The sequence below is a fragment of the Vidua macroura genome, chromosome 16 (assembly GCF_024509145.1).
Source record: "Vidua macroura isolate BioBank_ID:100142 chromosome 16, ASM2450914v1, whole genome shotgun sequence".
In the NCBI taxonomy this organism is placed as follows: Eukaryota; Metazoa; Chordata; class Aves; order Passeriformes; family Viduidae; genus Vidua; species Vidua macroura.
This window is the reverse complement of record NC_071586.1, coordinates 15,447,133-15,468,436: the sequence shown is the minus strand read 5'-3', so window position 1 is coordinate 15,468,436 and position 21,304 is coordinate 15,447,133. Positions and strand designations below refer to the sequence as shown.

General features: G+C 56.8%; 1 protein-coding gene across 1 annotated transcript in view; it reads left to right on the top strand.

Annotated features, from left to right (window-relative positions):
* Nucleotides 1-8,135: 8,135 nt before the first annotated feature.
* HS3ST6 (heparan sulfate-glucosamine 3-sulfotransferase 6) overlaps nt 8,136-21,304 on the top strand; it is a 35,734-nt gene continuing 22,565 nt past the window's right edge. The window contains exon 1 of the mRNA XM_053991541.1: nt 8,136-8,488. Coding sequence (XP_053847516.1) covers nt 8,136-8,488 — 353 coding nt within the window. The remainder of the gene's footprint in view (nt 8,489-21,304) is intronic.

The following is a 21,304-nucleotide window of genomic DNA, read 5'->3' as shown; positions in this document are numbered from 1 at the left end:
ACTGCGGGTGTTCCTGCAGGCTTCTGTGTCAGCCCAGCTCCAGACAAGCCCTGCCTCCTTCCCGCAGCCCCGGCGAGCTCTGACCTGCCCTTTTGGGAGGGGACAGCACCCGCGGGGTCACCGCAGGGCCGGTCCCGCGGGACCCAGACGCCGAGAGCCCCGGGGAAGGGGATCCGCACCCCCTGGAGCCTTCGGCCCCTGCTGGGGCTTCCGCGGGCGGTGAGGGCTGCCCGGGGGCAGATCCCGGTGCCGGAGGTGTGTGGGACATCCCGGATTGGTGGAGCAGGAGGAATTGCAGCCCCGGGCCGGGGAGCCGAGCGTGCCCCACGCTCTGGAGCCTTTCCAGCCCTTCCCTGCTGATTGCTCCGGCATGTGCATCGCAGATGATGAGAGATGAGCGGGCCCGGCCCCGCCGGCTGGGCGCGGCTCTGCGGCCGGACCCGGCCCTGCCCTGGCTGCCGAGCTCCCGTTCTGCTCCTGCCTGCCGAGGCTTTGCTCAAAAGGGGGTGTTTTTCACCCAGAACGAGGGGTGGTGGCTCCAGCAGGACCTGCTGCCTGCGGGCCCCGGTTTGGCAGCTCAGGCTGCGTCCACTGCTTGGGGAAATGAGAGTCACTGGTTTGGGTCGGGTTAAATCCCACCCAGTGCCACCCCCTGCCATGGCAGGGACACCTTCCACTGCCCCAGGCTGCTCCAAGCTCTGACCACCCTGGCCTGGGACATTTCCAGGGATGGGAGCTCAGGGAGTGGGACCATCCCTGAATTAGGGGAGGTGAAAATTCAGGATTCTGGCCTGAAGCGGGAGCCTGACTCTGCTGCTACTTCTGACATTTGTGTTTTAACACATTAAACTCTGGATTCTGCGTTGCCCACTGAGGAGGTTTGGCTGGGGCTGCAGCTGGCCAGGGTTTGATCCAGTGCTGGGTTTTGTGTCCCTCTTTGTTTCCTGTTTCCCAACCCCACCAACACCTGAAAGAAGGACACTGGGAGCCTCCTGTCTGCCTCCAGGGAGCCTTTTTAATCCCCTCCATCCATCTGGGACATTCTCCTTCAAACCTCTCTTGTGTTTCACTGTGCTCAGCTCCGTTCCAGATGTTCCAATCCTCAATCCCACACCTTTCTCTCCCTTTGGCCACTGGATATTTGCATGAACCCAAGCCAGAAGAAAGCTCCCCCCTACCTGTGCATGGAATTAGCACGGGGCATGCCAGACCTCCACGGACTCGTAAACGTGGCCATCTGCACCTGGCAACAGGATTTTTTTAATGGCAAACAAGGAAAACACCCCCTGCTCCTAAATGGGTTGAATTTTTATTCCCCTCTGGAAAAAAAAAAAAAAAAAAAAAAAAAAAAAAAAAAAAAAAAAAAAAAAAAAAAAAGAGGAAACTTGTAAATGATTTGCTTGGAAAAAGCCATTTCCCACAGAGATTGGGCACGGCCACGGGGAGCTCGTGGCTGTGACTCAGGGGAAGGAGGATGAGTCCCAGCTGCTCGCTGCTGGATTGGGAACAGCTCTGCGTGATTCCCGCCTGCTTTGGGGATGGCTTGGGACAGGATTCTCCAGCCCTGCCCTCCCAGGTGATGAGCTGGGCCTGTCTTAGGGCACAGAGCCAGTCCTGCCTCTCCTCCTGGCTTTCCCACTGCATCCCTGGGGCTGCCACCCCTCCTTTGCTGTCCTCTGTCACTTCAGGGGGTGCTGCTGCACCTTCCGGGCTCCCCAGTCCCACACCAGCACTGGCCCAGTGCCTTTGGCACAACCCCCAGCCCAGCACCAGGGAAATATACCCCAGGGACAAGGTTTTAGTCTAAAAACGTGTGATTAAACCACGCAGTGATCCTGGTGGCAGCCTGTTGTGGACGTATTTTAAACAAGAAATTAGAGAATCAGGAATCCCCCGAGAGGTTTGGGCTGGAAGGGACCTTAAAGCCCATCCAGTGCCACCCCTGCCATGGGCAGGGACACCTCCCACCATCCCAGGGTGCTCCAAGCCCCAGTGTCCAGCCTGGCCTTGGATCTCACCTGCTGTGGCCAGGAGAGGTTCCCTGGCGTTCCCCTCCTCCCTCGGGGCTGAGCTGGTGCCTCATTCCCCCACCCCAAATGACATTTTTGCTTTGGAGCTTCAGGTGAGCAGCGGGTGTGGGAACAGCAGCAGCAGGAATTCCTGCACTCCCATCCCTGCTCCAGCCCGTCTTGGGATGCTTCCAAGCTCATTAGGGAGGTGTCTGTTTGCCGTGTAATTAACCCTAAATGAGATCAGCAATGAGCACAAATGTCATTGTGGCTCCAGGAGTCGCCGAGCTCGTGGAGAGCAGGTGAGGAGCTGTCAGGACAGCCCTGGCTGGCCACTGAGGCTCCTGGAGCAGAGGGACAGGAATCACTGTGGGGATCAGAGGGGTTGGAGAGGCTGATGATGGTGAGCCCTGGCCCGGGAAAGACAGAGGGGCTCCAGTAACTCCTCAGGGACTGAACCCGCCTCATCCCTGGGGCTCTAACATCCCCCAGGGCATCAGAGCCACTCTGGAATCCCCAATCCAGCTGTGGCCTGCAGCTGGATGGGCTCCAGGCCTCACCTTTGGCTGCGTCCCTCACCCACTGCAAACGCTGATCCCATGTGTGCCATCCCCTGGCTCCTTCCAAAGGGGACTTTTCCTGCTGGAAATGCCCTTGGTGCTCCACACATCCAGCCAGGAGAAACAAATCCCTCTGATGGCACAGACCTGCGTGCCTGCTGGCTGGGTTACAGCAAATTGAACACAAAAAAATGGCACTTTTGTGCCTCCTCCCATCCCTGGAATTTTTTCATTCCCAGGATGAGGCAAAATCTGTGTCCCCACCCAGGAGGGCACCACTGAGGGAATAACTGCTCCCAGTCTGTGTGAGATGGGAAACGAGGAGGGGACTGGGCTCAGGGCAGGGCTGGGACAGTGTCAGAGTCCCAGCGATGGGGTTTGCTCTGAGCCCTGTGGCTCTGCCTGCCCCAATAAAAATTGCACATTTCATGTATGTTATTTTTTAAATTGAAGCTTAAAAAAAAAAAAAAAAACCAAAAAAACAAACCAGTGGGGTTTGGCTGCCTTATCCCCTTATTGGGATGATTTCAAATCAAAAGCAGAAATTGGGGGGAGGCTCCTTTTGTGGCTCCAGGTGGATGAGAGCCAGCCCTGGCTGCTGGAGCCTCGGGGTGCCCGGGGCTCCCGTGGTCCTGCAGGTCACTGTCCCAAACCCCATCAGGACACCAACACGCAGCTGGTGCACCCACATCCTTTTTGGGCTGCTGGAGCTCCCCCAGCCAAAACCCTCCCTCCTGGGATGCTGCTGCCTTCCCGAGCCGGGGGAATGGGTTTGTCCTGTCCACGCAGGCTCCGCGTGGCTCAGCCCCCAAATCCCAGCGGAGACGGGGCTGGGGCGGGGAGCTGAGGTGACCAAAGCCCCTTCTGGTGACAGGGACAGCAGCGTGCTGGAGTCGGGGGTGTTTCTGCTCCTCGTCCCAGCACGGGGCTGTCTGCAGCTCCCCGGAATCGCTGTAGCCACGGGCAATTTTCTGTGTTGGAGTTTTGCAAAACCATATTAAGAAAAATCTCGCCCTGGCGCTGCTGGCTCTCCTCCAGGCTGGAAATTGCATTCCCCTGCTTGAAATTCCTCCCGGAGTTTCAGATGGAGAATGTACAACTTCACTTTCCATCTTGAGCTGCTGTCACACATTTTAATAACAGGGGCTGGGCTCCACCCCAGCGGTGGCCGCGTGCCAGGATTCTGGAGCCAACCCCTTGGAGCGGCTGCGGTGCTGCTGGAGCTGGGGCTCAGCCCCCAAGCCCAGCCCAGCCCCTTGGAGCTAGGCTGGGCTTTGTGGCTCGGTTTTTAATCCTGGCTGATGAGTTTTTGGTGTCCCCTTTGCCCCAGGTGATGGGAAGGGGGTGTGGAGGGGATCAGCTCCATGTGCTGCGCTCGTGATCCCGACGAGGAGACGTGATCCATTCCTCCTCCTTGCTGCTCCTGGTTCTGTCATCAGCTCTGGCAGGGCCCTGATGGCCCCACTTGGGCTTTTCCCTCTCCATCCTGCCTTTCCCCACTGCAGGACCGGGAGGAATCCCCCTGCACCGTGACATCGATGGTGTTTTTTCCCCCCCAAAACCCCGTGGATATAAAAGCTTGGGGAAAAGCCTTTGCAGAGACCCTGGGATGGGACTACAGCGGGGTGGTGGCACTGCCAAACCTCCTGGGGACATCCCTGTGTGGATGACCCCGTGGTGGGGACAGCGGAGAGCGACCTGGCGGGGCCGTGTGGCTTTAGGGACATCCCTCGGGATGGGGTTTCCTCCCTGCCTCGCCTCTCCCCGAGCTGCCTTTTATGGGCTGCTCTTTGAACCCGAGCAGTTGCGCTGTGTTTGTGCAACACTCGCTGCAATCAGGGAAACAGCCGCCCTAATTGGATTGGGCTAATTGGCAGCCGCTTCCAATCAAGCTGTGCACGCCTTTGATAAGTTCGCTCGCCTTTATCAGCCCGGCAAACTGCCCGTGGAGGTGACCTGCTAAATGATCCCCCGTGTTTCTAAAGCATTTGCCATCCCCGCTGATCCCCCGAGCCCTTTTCTTTCTTTCTTTGTAGTAACAAACTCGGGGAAATCCCAGAAATCCCAGAGCAGCTCCCGCCTGCCTGTGGTGGTGGGCACGGGGGGCTCCGGAGGAGGTGACGGGGCTGGGGGGGACCAGCGGGGTGGCAGGGGTCTGGTTTTGGGATGGGGGGGGAGGGTGGAGCATGGAGCTCAGGTGGTGCTGTGCTGCTGTTGCTGGCTTTGGCCCCTGGTGGCACTTGTCACTTGTCCCGGGTCAGGAGCAGGGTTTATGGGAAGAGCTGATCCCACTGCTCTGCCCAGGATTTGGCCACGCTCCTCCACGGAGCATCTCCCTGCCCGTGGCCACAGCTCCCAGGGAGCTGCTGGGCCACCAGCCTGGCCCTGGGGCTGCCCAAGGACTGCTCATTCCTGCCAGGACCCAGGGAGGGAAAAACAACCCTTGTTGTGCCTCAGAGGGGACAATCGAGGGTGGTGAGGCCCTGGCACAGACACCCCTGGGTGGCCACGGGGGTGTGAGCGTGGCCACTGCCAGCCAAAGACACCAAACACGAGGAGAACATTGCAGAACTCATTTATCTCAATCAAAAAGCCCTGATTTTGCTAAAACTTGCATGTGAGCTGCTCATCCTCCATTGCCTGAGCTGCCTGTCCGGGGGGGTCTGGCCTGAGTCCAGGGACCCTCCTGCAGGGCCCCCCCCAGCCCTTCCAGACACGGGGCTGGGGTGACCTTGGGCACGTCCCAAGCCCTCGGCGCCTGGCCCTGACCGCAGACTCGTGTTTTAAGCCTTTTTCCCAAATTTTGGAGGTGAGAAAAGAAGCCTCTGACTGCACTGCGGGGAGCTGGCGGTGCCAAGAGGCCCCGTGGCACCAGCCCTGCCAGCCCCCACGCCAAGAGTGAGTGCCCTGCTCCCCCCTCCCACCCTCCTGGAGTCTCCCTGGCTGCGCTGGGACAGGAGTTTGTCAGGACGGATCTGCTCCTGCCAAACGTTTCCATTTTGACAAGTTGGCATTTTCCAAGAGCAACATTCCCCTTCCCAACCCAAACAGGGAGCTGGAGCAGCTCCTGCTTCCACTGGCTCGTGGAAAGGCAGCCCGAGCTGGCCAGTGGCACGGTGTGGGTGTGTTTGTGCTGATGGAACTGCTCTGATGATGGCACCTCCAGAAGGCTGAGCTAGAGCAGAGGCTGGGCAGAGTTAAAGGATAAAGCAGGGATTTATTAAAAGGCCTCCATGGATCCACCTTGGGCACTGCAAGAGCCTGGCCAGGGCTACACCAAGATGAGCCAAAATGGTCACAAAATGCACGAGGTCTCCTACTTTTGTAAGTTTTGGTCCGTTTGCATATTTGGGTTAATTGTCCAGTTATAGCTTTAGGTTATGAAGTTCCATCCTCCTTGTTTTTCTCTCTTTAATTCCCTGTTGTTTGCACTTTTTGGGCCTGGACAACCTTGTAATGATTGTCCTTGGTCAAGCTGGAAAAGGATTGCTCTGTGTGACTGAGCTGTGAGAACTTGCTGGCACTTCAAATGGAGTTCAGAGTTACAAACCAATGCAGCCCAGAACCCGAGGAACAGGAAAGCCAAACCAAGGCACCAACAGCACCTGCGGCCCCTCGGTGTCGCCGCTCCCGGCCGGCCCCGGAGCTGGGAGGGCTCTCGGGCTCCGCTGCGGGACAGGCGGCCCCGAGCAGCCCCGAGCGGCAGCCACGAGAGGGCACAAAGCCCTGGCCCTGCGGCCAGGCAGCCTTGTCACCGTGTCACTGTGTCACCCTGTCACCCTGCAGCCCTGTCACCGTGTCACCGTGCAGCTCTGCAGCCCTGTCACCGTGTCACCCTGCAGCCCTGTCACCGTGTCACCCTGTGACCCTGCCACCCTGCAGCCCTGCACCCACGCTGCCACCCTGCAGCCCTGTCACAGTGTCACCCTGCAGTCCTGTCACTGTCACCGTGTCACCCTGTGACCCTGCCACCCTGCAGCCCTGTCACCCTGCCACCCTGCAGCCCTGCACCCACGCTGCCACCCTGCAGCCCTGTCATAGTGTCACCCTGCAGTCCTGTCACTGTCACCGTGTCACCCTGCAGCCCTGTCACTGTATCACACCGTACCCTGCAGCTGTATCACATTGTCACCCTGCCATCCTGTCCCCGTGTCACCCTGCAGCTTTGTCACCCTGCAGCTGTACCACCCTGTCACCCCCCAGCCCTGTCCCCTTGTCACCCTGCAGCTTTGTCACCCCCAGCCCTGTCCCAATGTCACCCTGCAGCTTTGTCACCCCCCAGCCCTGTCCCACTGTCCCCCTGCATCTTTGTCACCCCCAGCCCTGTCCCAATGTCCCCCTGCAGCTTTGTCACCCCCAGCCCTGTCCCTGTGTCCCCCTGCAGCTTTGTCACCCCCAGCCCTGTCCCTGTGTCCCCCTGCAGCTTTGTCACCCCCAGCCCTGTCCCCATGTCCCTCTGCAGCTTTGTCACCCCCAGCCCTGTCCCCGTGTCCCCCTGCAGCGCTGCCATCCTACAAGTCCCCACTGGTGCCACTGTGGCCCTACAGGACCTTCACTGAGCCCAGTCCAGCTCTGCTCCACCCTCCCCATGCCAGGCCATGGATCCCCGTCCCCACCATCCTCCAGCTCTTGGAAAACCTGGGGGTTCCAATCCTAAAAAGAGTTAATTACATTAATAGGCTAATTAAGACGCCTGCCTGGGATCCTGCTCTGCTGCTGGAGTGAGACCCTTCCCAAAAAAAAAAAAAAAAAACCACCCGGGAGCCCCGGGAATGGTGAGAAGGGGAGGGAATACAGGGAAGAAGAAAAATTGATGGGAAAATGTGGTGAGGTATGGAGAAATGTGGGAAATCATGGGAAAACGCGTGAAAACACAGGGAAATGTGGGAAGCGTGTTGAAAACATGGGGAAGTCCGGGGAAGCGTGGTGAAAATATGGAAAAACATGGGAAAACGTGTGGAAATGTGGGAAAATAGGGGAAATGTGGGAAAAAAAGGGGAAATGTGGGAAAATAGGGAGAAATTTAGGAAAAAAAGGGGGAAATGTGGGGAAAAAGGGGGAAATGTGGGGAAAAGGGGGGAAATGTGGGGGAAAAAAGTGAAAACATGGAGTAACACAGGGAAATGTGGGGTAACATGGAAAACCAAGCAGGAAGGTGGGGGGGGGGGGCGGTTAAAAATGGAAAATACAGGGAAAACACGTGAGAACATGGGGAAATGTGGGCACAGGGGTCCCGTGCGCGGCAGGGCCGGGAGCGCTGCCCCGGGCAGGGGCTGCCCCGTCGGGGTGACAGCCACGCGTGGAGACGGGGGGGGGGGGGCCCTGTCCCCGCGGGGATCCCGCGTGTGCCGCGCCCCCTCCCAATCCCCTCCCTTCCCTTCCCCTCCCTCCTCTTCCTCGGGGCGTCACCGCCCCACGCGCGTGTCCTCGCCCTCCCCCGCCCCGCGGGTGGGCGTGGGGGCGGCGCGGCCGGGCCGGGGGGAGCTCGGGGAGGGGGGGGGGCGCTCCGGGGCCGGGCGGGGAGCGCCGGGGGGGCGCGGCGGCGGTGCGGGATGCGCGGCCCCCGATGGGATGTAGCGGGCGGCTGCTGGGACCCGCCGGGGGCCGCCGCCGCGCCTCGCTGCTCCTCACCATGATCCTCTTCTTCACCTACTTCTTCTCCTGCCTGCCCGGGCCCTGCGAGCCGCTGCCGCCCGCGCTGCTGCTGCCGCCGCCCGCCGCGCTGCCCGCGGGGCCGGGGGGCTCGGGGGGCGCGGGGGGCGGCAGCCGCCGCTTCCCCCAGGCCATCATCGTGGGCGTGAAGAAGGGCGGGACGCGGGCGCTGCTCGAGTTCCTGCGGGCGCACCCCGGGGTGCGGGCGGTGGGCGCCGAACCCCACTTCTTCGACAGGTGCTACGAGAAGGGGCTGCGCTGGTACAGGTAAGGCGGCGGCGGCGGGGGTGGGGGGGTGCCTGAGGGGGTCGCTAATTAGCGCAGAGCTGTGTTAATTGCTGCCCGGGCCGGGATGCGGCGGCTCCGCAACAGGCGGGTCCCGGCAGAGAAAAGGGGGTCCGGGGGAAGAGGGAGCGGGGGAGGGTGCGGGTCCCCGGCGGGACGAGCGGGGGGCGGCAGCTCCGACCCTCGCCTGGGCTGGGGAAGGGGCCGGCGGCTGCTGTTGCGGGGCTGCTGCGGTGTGGAAAGCGGTCCCCTTGTCCCCGTGTCGCCCCTGTCCCCGCGCCTCCCATCCCGCATCCCGCCCGGCCAGGGACGAAGCCGGCAGCAAAAATGTGCTCGTTTCACTCCCCAGGCGTTGCGATTTTAACCTTTAGCGCCTCATCTCCAGCCGTGCCCCCTTTTGCCCACCGGGTTCCTTTAGGAATTCTTTTATTCGTGTGGTTTCTTAAAAAAACCAGAAATGAGCGAGGACCTCGGGCTTGATCCTGGCTGGATCCTGAGCGGGCGAGGGGCGAATCCGTGGGATCCTCGGTGGGTTTGTGGCAGAGGGCAGAGCTGCAGTGATCCAAGGGGGTTTTGTTTTTTGATGGTTTCGATGGGATTGAGCCGTTCAGGCGATAAAGCATTCGGAAGAGCAGCTACTGTGCATGTGGAGTGCATTAAACTCGCGTCTCCTGGCCAGCTCCAGAGCGGCTGGGCCAAGCGGAGTCGGGAGCGATAAGTCCCTTGAAGCCGGGGATGGAATCTGCTCCGTTGTTCTGAAGGCAATCCAAATGTGTCGATGTACGAAAGCGCCGTGGTGTTCCCGGGGAAACATCTGAAAATAATAAAAGGAGTAGCTCTCCCTGTCCTTCCTGCCTCGCCATCCCCTTCTCCCCGAGCCCCGCGGGAATACCGCGTTTCTCTCGATGTTTTGGGGGGAGGCTGCAGCTTCCAAAGCCCTCCCCAAAGTAACAACCTGGGAAAAATCAGCGTGTTTAATGGAAAGAGTAATTTTAGTGGTAATTTTACCCGCAGAGTTTCAGCTCTCTGAGCCCACATCTGGGCTGTAAAGTTACGACTTAGCACACCTTCAAAACCCAGTGAGTAGCGGCGCTTATTTTTACGGCTGCATTAATATCCCCGTGATTTATGAGCTCATTCCTCCGCTCCGTTCGGGTCCGCGCTGCCCGAGGAGCAATAATGATGAGCACTAATCTTTTTGGGGTGAGGACTGCGAGGAGCTGCCTCTCGCTTGGCAGAATGGGACTTTAATGACTGCGAGCACCTCATTAAAGCGGGGAAGATCGAACGCTTTCATATCGCTCGGCGGAGCCCGGCGAGGCTCGCAGGACGGACCGCAGAGAGGAGCAGAAATAAATCTTAGTTTGGGTGGCTCTGCTGCGGGTTTTTAGTGCTGGAAGTGCTTGCAGGGAGCTTGGCCTGACACCAGTTTCGAGATGATCCCGCATGTGGTTGTGGTAAATTTGGAGAAATGGAGCGGGGAAGGTTTTCTGGGCTGGGGAGAATCCGCATCCTTCAGGGCGAGGCAAAAATCAGGAGATGTTTAACTCTGTAAAAAGTGTGGTTTTAATCACACACACACACACACAACTATTTCCCTTCGCTTCCTCTCCACTCTGCCTCTTGTTTTGTCTTCTAACAAGACCTCGCAGTACCGAGGGATTTTATCCTCGGCAAAGCCAGACAGAGCTAAGTGTTTAAAGCTGGGATGTGCTGGAGTGGAGGGAAAGAGAAGTTGGACAGAAAATGGGGTTTTTCCTATGGATATCTCAAAAGTGGTGTAAACATTTTTAAAATATTTGAACTTGCTAGGAAACCGAAATTACACCAACTGCTTCTCACGCCAACATATTTGGCCCGAAGGCACCTGTAGGTTGTTGCTTGTTTTGAGTAAATTGTGGAAAAAGAATTCCCTTGGAAATATCAGTCCAGAATTATTTTGTTCTTTCTTAATAGCTCCATCCCGTAGTGATTTCCCTGCTCTGGCAGGAGCATCTCCTCGTGGGTGATGAGTAGTTTGTTTTAAGTTACTGACTGAAATAATTTATTCTTACTGGATTGTTTTATTTAATTTAAATTTGAAATGGCCCAAAGCCCCCACTTTTTTTTTTTTTTTTTTTTTTTTGGGAGTAGTAGTGAAAGGAAAATGTTCTGCAAAAGCATCTCCTACAGAATTCCTTGAGTTACTACAGCTTTAGCTAATTCTAAGAAGATTAAACACCTTTTTGAGGCTGCAGCATAAATGATTTAATGGCTGATCCAAGCATGATGGGATGTTTTCTCCTCAAGCAAAACACAATTTTAATCTTTTTGGCACTCAGTGCTGCTTGAAGGAAACCTGAATAAAAAGAAGAGGCGATGCTGGCGTGTCTGCTGCCAGTTTGGGGTGTGGGGGTCCCCTTTGGGAGCCTGGGACTGTCTGTGTCTGATATTTGGGAATGTAGGTGAGGACAAATGGAAAAAGCTGAACTGAATCCGAGCAGTTTGGGGTGATATTCAGAAATCCACTGCAAAACTTGGAGTATCTGTGAAGGAAGGTGTGGGGCCAGGTCCTGCCTTTGCCTGTGGGGATGGAGGAAAACAACTTTTGTGGGGTGAAGGGGTTTGAGGGCTGGAACCCCCTCGGTGTGAGGGGAGCAGGTTTGGGGTCACAGGGGATGTCTGGGACGTGTTCACCCCTTGTATGGTGGGGCTGGGGCTCTCCAGTGTCACTGCTCTGCTCCACTGGGGACGTTCTGGGGGCGTAGCAGAATCCTTGCATGGGATTGTTCCCTTTTGGGATGCCAGAGCTGCTTTGGTTCCCACGCAGAGGTCCCGGCTGCGTTTGGCACAGCCTCGGGGCTTCTGGGGGGAACGGGGCAGGAGAGAAGGGGAGCAGCAGCTCTGGGGAGCGTGGCAGTGCTGGGAGAGGGGCCTGGGTCGCATGAAAGGGAGTTCAGGGGAATTCAGCTCTGAGGGAGTCGTGTGGAAAGCTCTGAGCCCCACACAGCTCACCCAAAGAGGTCTCCTCGTCCCCATCTGCCAAAACTTGGTGGCAACACCGGCTCGGTGTCCATGGGCTTTTCCCCTGTCTCTGGCTTCCCTGTGTGATCTGGGATCCCTGTCCCTCTCCTCCATCCTGTTTTCCTGCTTTTCCCAAGAGCCAAAGGAGGGTTTTAGGCAGGAATGGTGCCGGGCCAAGGCTGCCTCCACCCCACAAGCCCTGGCAGTGTGCTCACCGGATTTGTAGGAATTGTAAAGAATCCCCTATTTTCATACCGTTTGCACCAGAAGCATTAAAAAGTACTATGGGATGTCTAGTGATTGTCCCTCTGCAGCCAGAGGGACTCGAGGAGCTGCAATCCCCACCGAGCATCCTCTGGCCCTGCAGAGCCAGCCCAGAGCTCCGAGACTCTCGGAGGCCAAATTTAACTTTTTCATCCTCTTTTTCCCGTCCCATCCAACACGAAAGCTGGCATGAGGGGGGAGGAACTCCCCGTGGGGTTCCTCATCCCTCTGTGCTCCTGCTGGAGTGTCCCAGCTCGGGAGAACCTCCGGGAAGGTGGAGGGGGAGCAGAGAGCCGCTCCCTGGCATGTGGGGTTTGCCCCCTCCCCTTCCCCGATCCCATTCACAGGAGCTAATAACGCTCTTGAAAGGCATCCAGGATTTCTTGAGCCAGACTTTGTTATCTCGGAACCTCGCAACCCCGACGCCTTTGAGCGACAGGGGAAGGACGCGGCTGCGGCGCTGCTCTTTTGACTTTTGCCGGGAGTGTTATTGGCAGCTGAAAAGTAGCGCTAAGTAGGTGCCTTGAGGGGTTTTTGTGTGTGTTGTGATTGTACAGACAGATCAAGACACTCTATAGCGCGAGCTGCTGAATGAAATCGGCTCCTCCGGAGTCGCCAGGCTGCGTTTTGGCACCGCTCTCGTGGCCCCTTCCAGGGCGAGCTCTCCTCAGGAAGCGCAAAGGTGGGGAGAGACAAAGGAACCCGGCCGGAGCGGGACGGCGATGCCCGGAGCTGCTCCGGGACGTTATCTTTATTCATTGGCACCGCTAATCTCTCCTCCTGATGGGCTCGATTTCAGCGCTGCAGCCTCAGAGCGGCCCTTGTTTTCCCGGGGCATTCGCAGACACTCAGCCCTGCAGCTTCTCGCCTTTATTACTTTGCAATCTTTTCTCTTTTTTTTTTTTTTTTTTCCGCTTCCATTCACAAGTGAGACTTTTCTGTCTCGGCTTCCCGGATCCTCACCCCCGTGTTTGAGAAATGAAACCTCGAGTACAAAGAAAACATGCGGGAAACCTGAGAAAAAGCTGATTTTAACTAAGAATAAGATACATGAAAGCTTTTACTTAAGGTGTAGTGTTTTGGATTGGCTTTTATGCACGGTTTTAGCGCCAGCCCTACTCTTAGGACCACGCTTAAGCGCTGGGTCTCCCCGACGATGTGCCCCTGTTTCCTGCTCCCCATCACACGCCCAGCACTGCCCGCTCTTGGGATGCAATCCATAATTCGTGCAAAGTTTGGGTTTCTGCAAACTGCTTTCACGTGGGATTAAAAATAGCTTTTACTGCCACGATGAGGAATTAACATTCGAAACCATTTAAAGGGCTCCCAGCTGCGATTGCTGCGGGTGGGGAGAGAGAGGGGCTGTGCCTGTCCTGTTTTGGGGGGTCGGCGATGGGGTGAGGAGCACAGCTCAACCCTCCTGCCCCCATTTTCGTGCTGTTATTGCCTTATTTCCACGCGGCCGGGTTTTCTTCCCCATCCCATCAAGTGCTTCTTGCTGACCCAAGCAGGTTTGGGAGCCTGAATTTGAGCCTGGCTCAGCCTCCAGGCGAAATGAAGTCGGGCTGTTCCTTGTGCTGTCGCTCAGATCGTGTCAGGCTCGAGCGATTGGAGCTGCGTGTTAATGTTGGCTGGGATTTTGGGGATAAAAGCTGCGACTTGCAGGGTGGAAGGTGCTCTTCCCGGCTCAGGAATGCTTTCCCTGTCTCCGGCTCTGTTAAATAAATGGGGGGATTACACCCGGGCTGGGCGCAGGGGGTGTGCAGGAGTAACCTGAGTTCCTAAAGGGTTTCAGATCTGCCAGGATTTCTATCCCAGGCTGCTTAAATACGCCCAGAAATCACAGAGCTTTAAAAAAAAAAATAATATTATGGGAATTAATACCTTTGGAAAAGGCTTATTTATTCCTGTCCTTTCTCTTGTGCTCTCCGTTGTAACCTCAAGGGGTAGGAATTGAAATATTGAAACATGGCTTTTTTTTTTTTTTTTTTGGTCCATGTAACTCAAGAGAAGTTTTGAAAATATGTCAAATATTGCCCAAAAAATTCACCAAGAGCCGGGAAAGCCTCAAGGCTTCTGGTAGTGGAATTATTGAAAGCCTGGAGAAATAATCACTGCAGTGTAAAGGAAAGTTTGGGAGTTTCTCCTTAAAGGTATTAGGTGGATTTTTTTCCCCTGGATTTTTGCTAGATAGTGACAGAAGGTGGAAAAGGCCGGTGGATTTAGAGGGTGCTTTCATGCAAGGAGAGACAATTACTTAAGAGAGTTCAAAGCTTATTTATAAAACAGTAATTACCTTCCCCTGGGAGGGAGACGGGCAGCTCTGGCGGCGGGGAGGGGGTTACAGCACTTAATTGGCAAAGATGCTTAAAAGCTTCCTCCTGACCTTTTCAAAAACTTTCTGCTGCAACAGGCTCGGGCAGAGATTGAAAACCTGCCCGAGGAAAGGCCAGGCTTAATACCGAGACTTAGCTCTAAATGGCTTTTCAAAGGGCTGTGGAAATCCTCCTGCTTAGGGAGCTGGGAGGGAGGGAGGGAGGGATGAGGGATGGATGGATGGATGGATGGATGGATGGATGGATGGATGGATGGATGGATGGATGAGGGATGGATGGATGGATGAGGGATGGATGGATGGATGATGGATGGATGGATGGATGAGGGATGGATGGATGGATGGATGGATGGATGGATGGATGGATGGATGGATGGAGAGACAAATGGGGGATGGATGGAGGGATGGACGGATGGATGGGGGATGGATGGATAAAAGATTGCTGGATGGATGGATGGATGAGGGATGGAGGGATAGATGGATGGATGAGGGATGGATGGATGGATGGATGGATGGATGGATGGATGGATGGATGGATGGATAAAGGATGGATAAAAGATTGCTGGATGGATGGATGATGGAGGGATGGATGATGGATGGATGGGGGATAGATGGATGGATAAAGGATGGATAAAAGATGGATGGATGGATGGATGGATGGATGGATGGATGGATGGATGGATGGATCAATGCTGGACGGATGGACGGACAGATGGATGGATGCTCCTTGTCTTCAGGACAGGGCTCTGGGAACAGGGTGGGACCTGAGCCTGGCAGCTCCCTCCCCACATCCCGGCTCTTGGGATGGCCAAAATATTAAAGTGAGGAGCACAAGGATGTTCTGAGAGGCTTCTGTGGGACTTGGTTGGAAGTCTGGCCTGAGGGGTGAAGGCAGCAAGGGCTGGTCCATGCTGGGCACGTCAGGGCAGTGGTTTAAGATGAGTCTTTGCTCTCCTGTGGGAATTCATGGAATCATGGAATGGTTTGTGCTGGAAGGCACCTCAAAGATCCTCTCATCCCACCCCTGCCATGGCAGGGACACCTCCCACTATCCCAGCCTGGCCTTGGCACTGCCAGGGATCCAGGGGCAGCCACAGCTGCTCTGGGCACCCTGTGCCAGGGCCTGCCCAAATTCACCCCATGCGAAGAGCAGCCCAGGCCCCCCAATCCCACCATGACAAACTCATGGTGGTTGCAGCCCTGAGCTTTCCCCGAGGCAGGGTTGAGATCTCGGCTCAGGTTTTACACACTCACCTTTTGTGGTGACACTTCTGGGTGGAAAATTCACAGCAGCTCCTTGGATTTCCCCTCCTTCTCCCTCTGTTCAGAGACAGCTCGGAGATCACAGGAATCCTCAGAATTACTCATGCATCCCTGAAGTGAGTCACTCTGAGCTGAAGACTCGTTTGAGATGCAAATGTGGATGTGGCAGGCAGGGCACTGGGACGGGGAGGGGGCACAGGGGCAGCTGTGCCCCCTGAGTGGGGTCCTGCAGGTCACCCCAGGGCTCGGGGTCAGTGTCCAGCTCCCTGTGATTCCAGGGCTCCTGGAGAGCAGGGATGAGGCAGGGTTTGCACGGCTGAGATGGTCCAGAGCCACGGACCAAAGAGAGCATCCCTGTTCTGCCACGGGCTGTGGTGGCAAGGACTGCCCTGACCTGGAGTGCTGGTCCCAGGCTGAAATGTGGGAGGGAATGGCTGAAATTCAGAAAAAAATCACTATTTGGGCTGTTAAAGCCCCAGCACGGAATGTTTTAGGCAGCCTGGGATAACAGCAGCACTTTGGGAGTGGGATGAGCTGCTGGGCTCCTCCTGGGAGTGATTTTGGTGTGTTCCACCAAGGAAATCTCGTGACAGGCAGGGACAAGAGGGGAATAAACTCCTCTCTCCCAGCCAGCAGCTCACAGCGAGGGTGGCAGGAGCCTCCCACGCCCCCGGGGCTGCTCTGCATCTTAACACACAACATTGATCAGGAGCAGGAGAGAATTACATTAATATAGTCACTTGTCACTGAGGTCTTATTAGGAATCTCCACTCATTAGTGTGGAGAGAACAAGGCTGTGACCTTGTTAACGTCCTTGGGCAGGGAAAGGCTGATTGACCATTTTGCTACTGATTTATCACTCGGCCCCGTGGCCGTGGGCACACCTGGAGGGCTTTCTGTAGCTGGAGTGAAGAATTGGCATCCCCTTCCCTGCCCTGCCCACGCCCTGCAGGCTGATTCAGCCGGGAATTCGCAGCCGCGTTATGCAAATAAAAATAAAATAAATAAATGACAGGACGCGGCGGTGATTGATGGGAAGGGCCAAGGCAAGTGACAGATCCCGTCCCCGGGGGCCACATCCCGGCTCTGCTCGGCGGGGGCTGCCGGGGCCTCCTGCCTTGTGCAACTTCCCAGCTGCTCCTGAGCCGCGGCGTCCCAAAGACATCCCAAACCCATCCCAAAGCCACCCCAAAGCTGTCCCAAAGCCATCCCAAACTCCGGGGCTGGGGGAGCCGCCCCCCGCCCCCCTCTGCTCGCCACAGCAGCCCCCGGGCCAGGGCAGGACGGAGCCGCTGGGGGTGCAGGAGGACTTGGCTCAGCCCTGGGGGCACTTTTGGGCATGGCAGGAAGGACATGGAGGGGCTGGAGCCCCAGGAGGGGCTGAGGGAGCTGGGAAGGGGCTCAGCCTGGAGAAAAGGGGGATCAGGGGGGACCTTGTGGCTCTGCACAGCTCCTGACAGGAGGGGACAGACGGGGGGGTCGGGCTCTGCTCCAGGGAACAGGGACAGGAGGAGAGGGAACGGCCTCAGGCTGGGCCAGGGGAGCTCAGGGTGGATATTTGGGAGAATTTCCTCCTGCAGGGGCTGCCCAGCCCTGGCACGGCTGCCCAGGGCAGGGGTGGAATCCCCATCACTGGAGGGAATTAAAATCCCTGTGGATGTGGCACTTGGGGATGTGGATTGTTGGGCTGGATGATCTTAGAGGGCTTTTCCAACCATGATTCCACAACTCCGTAATTCCTTCTGGGGGTCAAATCAAGCCCCCATCAGGGCAGGATCCCAAAATGCCTCTGCCATCTCCACAGCCCTACATCAGATTATTTCATCGGATTTTATTTTCCCCCTCTCTGGAGGCTTCGGTAGGTGCTGCTTGTGCCCGAGTATCTCCCGGTCTCCACCTGCCCCACCCCGCCTGTGCCCCGAGCTCCCCGGTAATTCCAAGTGACAAATCCCCTCCTCCAGGGCCACCCTGCCAGGGAGGAAATGTCGATGAAGTGGAAGCGAAAGAAATCCTCCAATTACCGGCAGCGCGGAGGGGCTCGATCGGAGCCATCGATCGGCCGCTCGTCAGCGCCATCGCTCATCGCCCGTCCCCGCAGCCGGGGCGGGGGGACACTGATGTCCCGGGGGGACACTGATGTCCCCGCGGTCCCCAGCCCTCTCCAGGGCTGTCCCCGCTTTTCCTGCGAGCGCCAGCCCGGCGGCACGGGGGGTTTATTCTTCCCCGAGAGCCATCGGCCGCTTCCTCCGCTTCCCAAAGTCATCTTCCGAAGCCACACAAGCCTGAGAAAAATTTCGAGGGGCCGCTGCCAAGTACTTTCAGCCGAGAATTTCGGTTTTGTTGAGGGAAGGCATCGTCTGTCTGCATGAAAAGGCGGTTTTTGGGGGGAGGGCCGGGCGGAACGTCCCCCCGCGGTGTCAGAGCCCCGAGCGTGACAAACCCGCATCCGCCCGGGCCGCCGGAGCCGCTCCCGCACAAAGGAGCCGGCGGGCAGGGCTGGGCTGCTGCCAGCGGGACAAGGGACAGAGGCGTCCCCGAGGGCCCGTCCTGGTGCGTGGGGTGGGACACGAGGGGCTGGGAGCACCCCAGGAAGGGCTGGGAGCCCCCCAGGAAGGGCTGGGTAGGACTGGCGCTGGAGCTCTGCAGACTGAGAGTTTTCTGTGCTGGCAGACTCTGACTCCCAGGAGAACACTGCACTTGTCCTGGGGCCGTGGAGAAAGCTCCCAAAATTGATGGATAACACTGGGATTACAAGTGTGTAGTCGATTAGAAGTGTGTCGTGTCAGAGAGTCAAAAAGAGAAGTGTAAAGTTTTAGAATATAGCAATATATAGAGAGCTAAGATAAAACCTTTAAGACAATAACCAATCCTTCTTCTTCCCAGGTTTGAGTGGTATTTTGGGTTAGGGTCAGGGATTTCAGCTGCTGTGCTCAGGCACCATCCTGCCCTGGCCTTCCAGGATTTTTGGGATCCTGGCTGCCTCTGGTGTTTGGAGCTGGTGCGAGGCAGGAGGTTTGCAGAGAGTTTGGGGAGCTCAGAGCTCAGTTTGGGTGGTGTGGGATGGATGGAAGCACGCTGGGTTCTCGTTCTGTCGCTGTTCCAGGCTGCTGTCACCCCTGGCAGGTGGCTCCAGGTCACTCGTGTCCCCCAGGGCTGTGCCTGTGCCCCTCTGGGTGTTTGGGTCACATCCCTCACTTTGTCCCAGTCGGTGATGAAGGTGTCCCCAGCCCCCCCAAACCCCCGGGCTGGTTTAGGGACACCAGGGACAATCACCCCAACCTCCCCCAGCCCCTGGGGCGTGATGGCAGCAGGGACATTGCTGTGCTGAGCTCAGAGTCACAGAATATCCCAAACTGGGACGGCCCCATTGATCCAACTCATCCCTGGTGACGAGTCCAGCCCAGAGGGGAGCAGAGGTGGCCTCAGAGCCCCCAGCCCTGGGCAGGGGATGGGGCTGGGACCCCCAGCAGGTCACCCTCGTTAGCCTGAGTGTGACATGCCGGCTAATTACCCTCTGTGCCATCAGAAGGGACGTGTGGGGTTGGTGTCACTCTGCCACCGCGTTTGATCCCCGTCTCGTTACAAGGCAGATAATGAGGCACAGCCTTGTTCAGTGCTGCTCTTGGTGTGAATATGAAAAATTCATATTTGGCTGCTTTGAGGAGCTTCAGGAAGCGTGTGAGGGTGTCCTGCATCCACGGGGCTGAGCAGGGATCACACCCAGGCCTCGGTCATGCTAGAGGCTCATAAAACTTGAATTACTGAACAGACACTGGGAAGGGGAGATTCCTTTCAGCATTAATCACTCTGGTGGTGCAGGACCTCTTCTAAACATCTTTTTCTGGGCGAAATGCCTTTAAATAAAGGCTCACAGGTCCAGTGAGCACCTAACTCCAGCTGTGTCCAGCTGTGTGAGCCTCATGTCAGCACCACAACCAAACAAGTTGCTGCAAGTGTCAACACACACCTGGTTGTTGGGGGTTTCTGGTTTCATGACACCGAGGGCTGATGACTTCCACGCTCAGCTCTGTGTGTGTGATGTACCCAGCTCTGACCCCAAAAGCAGCCCCAAAGCCCCACTGCTGCTGGGTGAGCTTGGGGCCGAGTTGATGGATACAGAGAGGGGGTGAGCAGTGTTCTTTGGAAAGAAATCTGGCTGTGAGACCCCCCTGGGCTCTGCTGGGAAGCTCTCAGGGACAGATCTCACTCTTTGCATGCAGCTGAACAGAAATGAAAGCACGATCTGGGTGGAGGAGAGGGTGGGAACTCCTCTGATTTTATTCAGAATCCCCAGGGATTTGATGACTTTTGAGTCATGGAGCCTTGGCACAGGGGGAGTTTCAGTTCTTGCTCGAAGCCAGCATGTCCTGAAGACAAGAGAACTGCCCCAGGAAGAGGAGAACCACAGTCCATGTGAACATGCACAGCTGCGCCTGAACACAATCCCAGTTTGAGCTGGAAGTGGGCTGGAGGTGGTTCATGATCTTCTCACCTGCAGCAAAACCTCAGCAGCAGAGGTTAGGAAACCTTTTGGAGAGGTAAACATCTCCCAAAACACCTCCCAGGCCATAAAAACCCCCAAACCACCTCCCAGGCCATGAAAACCCCAAAGCATGCTGGCACCAGTGAGGAGTGGTGGCTCCCTGTGCTTTGAGGACCTCAGCGGATCAGACAAAGGCAGGGGGGAGCAGCAGGAGGTGGAAGGTGCTGGGGGGGTGCCCCCACAGCCAGGCAGGTTTGTCCTGTGCCAGCTGGGTCACCTCAGCCCAGGGTGACCAGAATGAGGCCCCACATGTGCTGTCAGCTCCCCCAGTCACCGCGCAGGACAGAGGAGAGCAACTTTAAAAGAACAAGGAGAACTGCTGCCACTTCAAAACTCGGCTCGGAATTGATGCCAGGCCTCCAGCAGACTGATGCTCCTTTCTTCTCCCGTTAATTAATTCCTTTGCCTGCAGTGAATTTCCATCTTTTATTTGTGTGGCAATCAAAGGCTGCGAGCAGCGAGGCTCACATTAGGAACAGACCCATCCAACCTTTTTTTAATCTTCCTGTATCAGCTCCTGGCCCTCTCCTCGTGCTGCCACGCTGCAGCTGAAGCACAGATGCCAAGAGATGGCTTTGCTGGAGGAGGAAGGGGCACGCAGACCCCCGGGGTTTGCTCCCAGCAGGTCTCCTTTGCTGCAGAGAGGAGGAGGAATAGGGCTGAGCTCTGCTCAGAGACACAAATGGGCAATTACGGGGGTCACCTGAGAAGTGCCTGGTGATTTACAGCCTCGTTAAAAGGTGATGCTAAAAGCTGGGAAGATTTGTAGCATCTGCATGGAAACCCCGGCCCTGACCCTCACACCCCAGATAGCGAGAGATTAAATATCCAAGGAGGCTTTGAGGGAGAGCCCTGCACATCTGGTAATGCTTGGGCTGACACCGAAGGCCCTGGGCCGGGTGTAAGGAAATGGAATTCCCTCCTTGCCCTGCTGAGGCTCCTCCTGCGGTGGCCACAGCCTCGTGGGACAGGAAGGTGCAGCCAAAGTGGAGGTGAAGGTGGAGATGGGCTTTGCTGGGAAGGGAAATTGTGGGAGCCCAGCACATCCCTCTGGCTGCCCTGGCTGGCTCCACACCCTGGCAGGGGGCTCAGAGACCTTGGCACGGAGTCAAAAACACCTGTGGTTCGATTTTAGTGGGGAAAAAAATGCCAACTTTGTGTGAGGAATTACAAGCCACAGGGGTTTGAGTGGTGTGGGGACAAAAAGTGGAATTTTAGGGTTTTAAAAGAAGGGGTTCAGGGGACAAGATGGAGGGATTTGGGCGTGTCCTGACCTCCTTCTCCTTGCCCTCCATGTCCTGCTGTGCTGGTGACACTTTTCTGTTGGTTTCAGGCACAGACACACTGTCCAACACCAATGACAGACATTGGCACGTTATTGTAACCATGG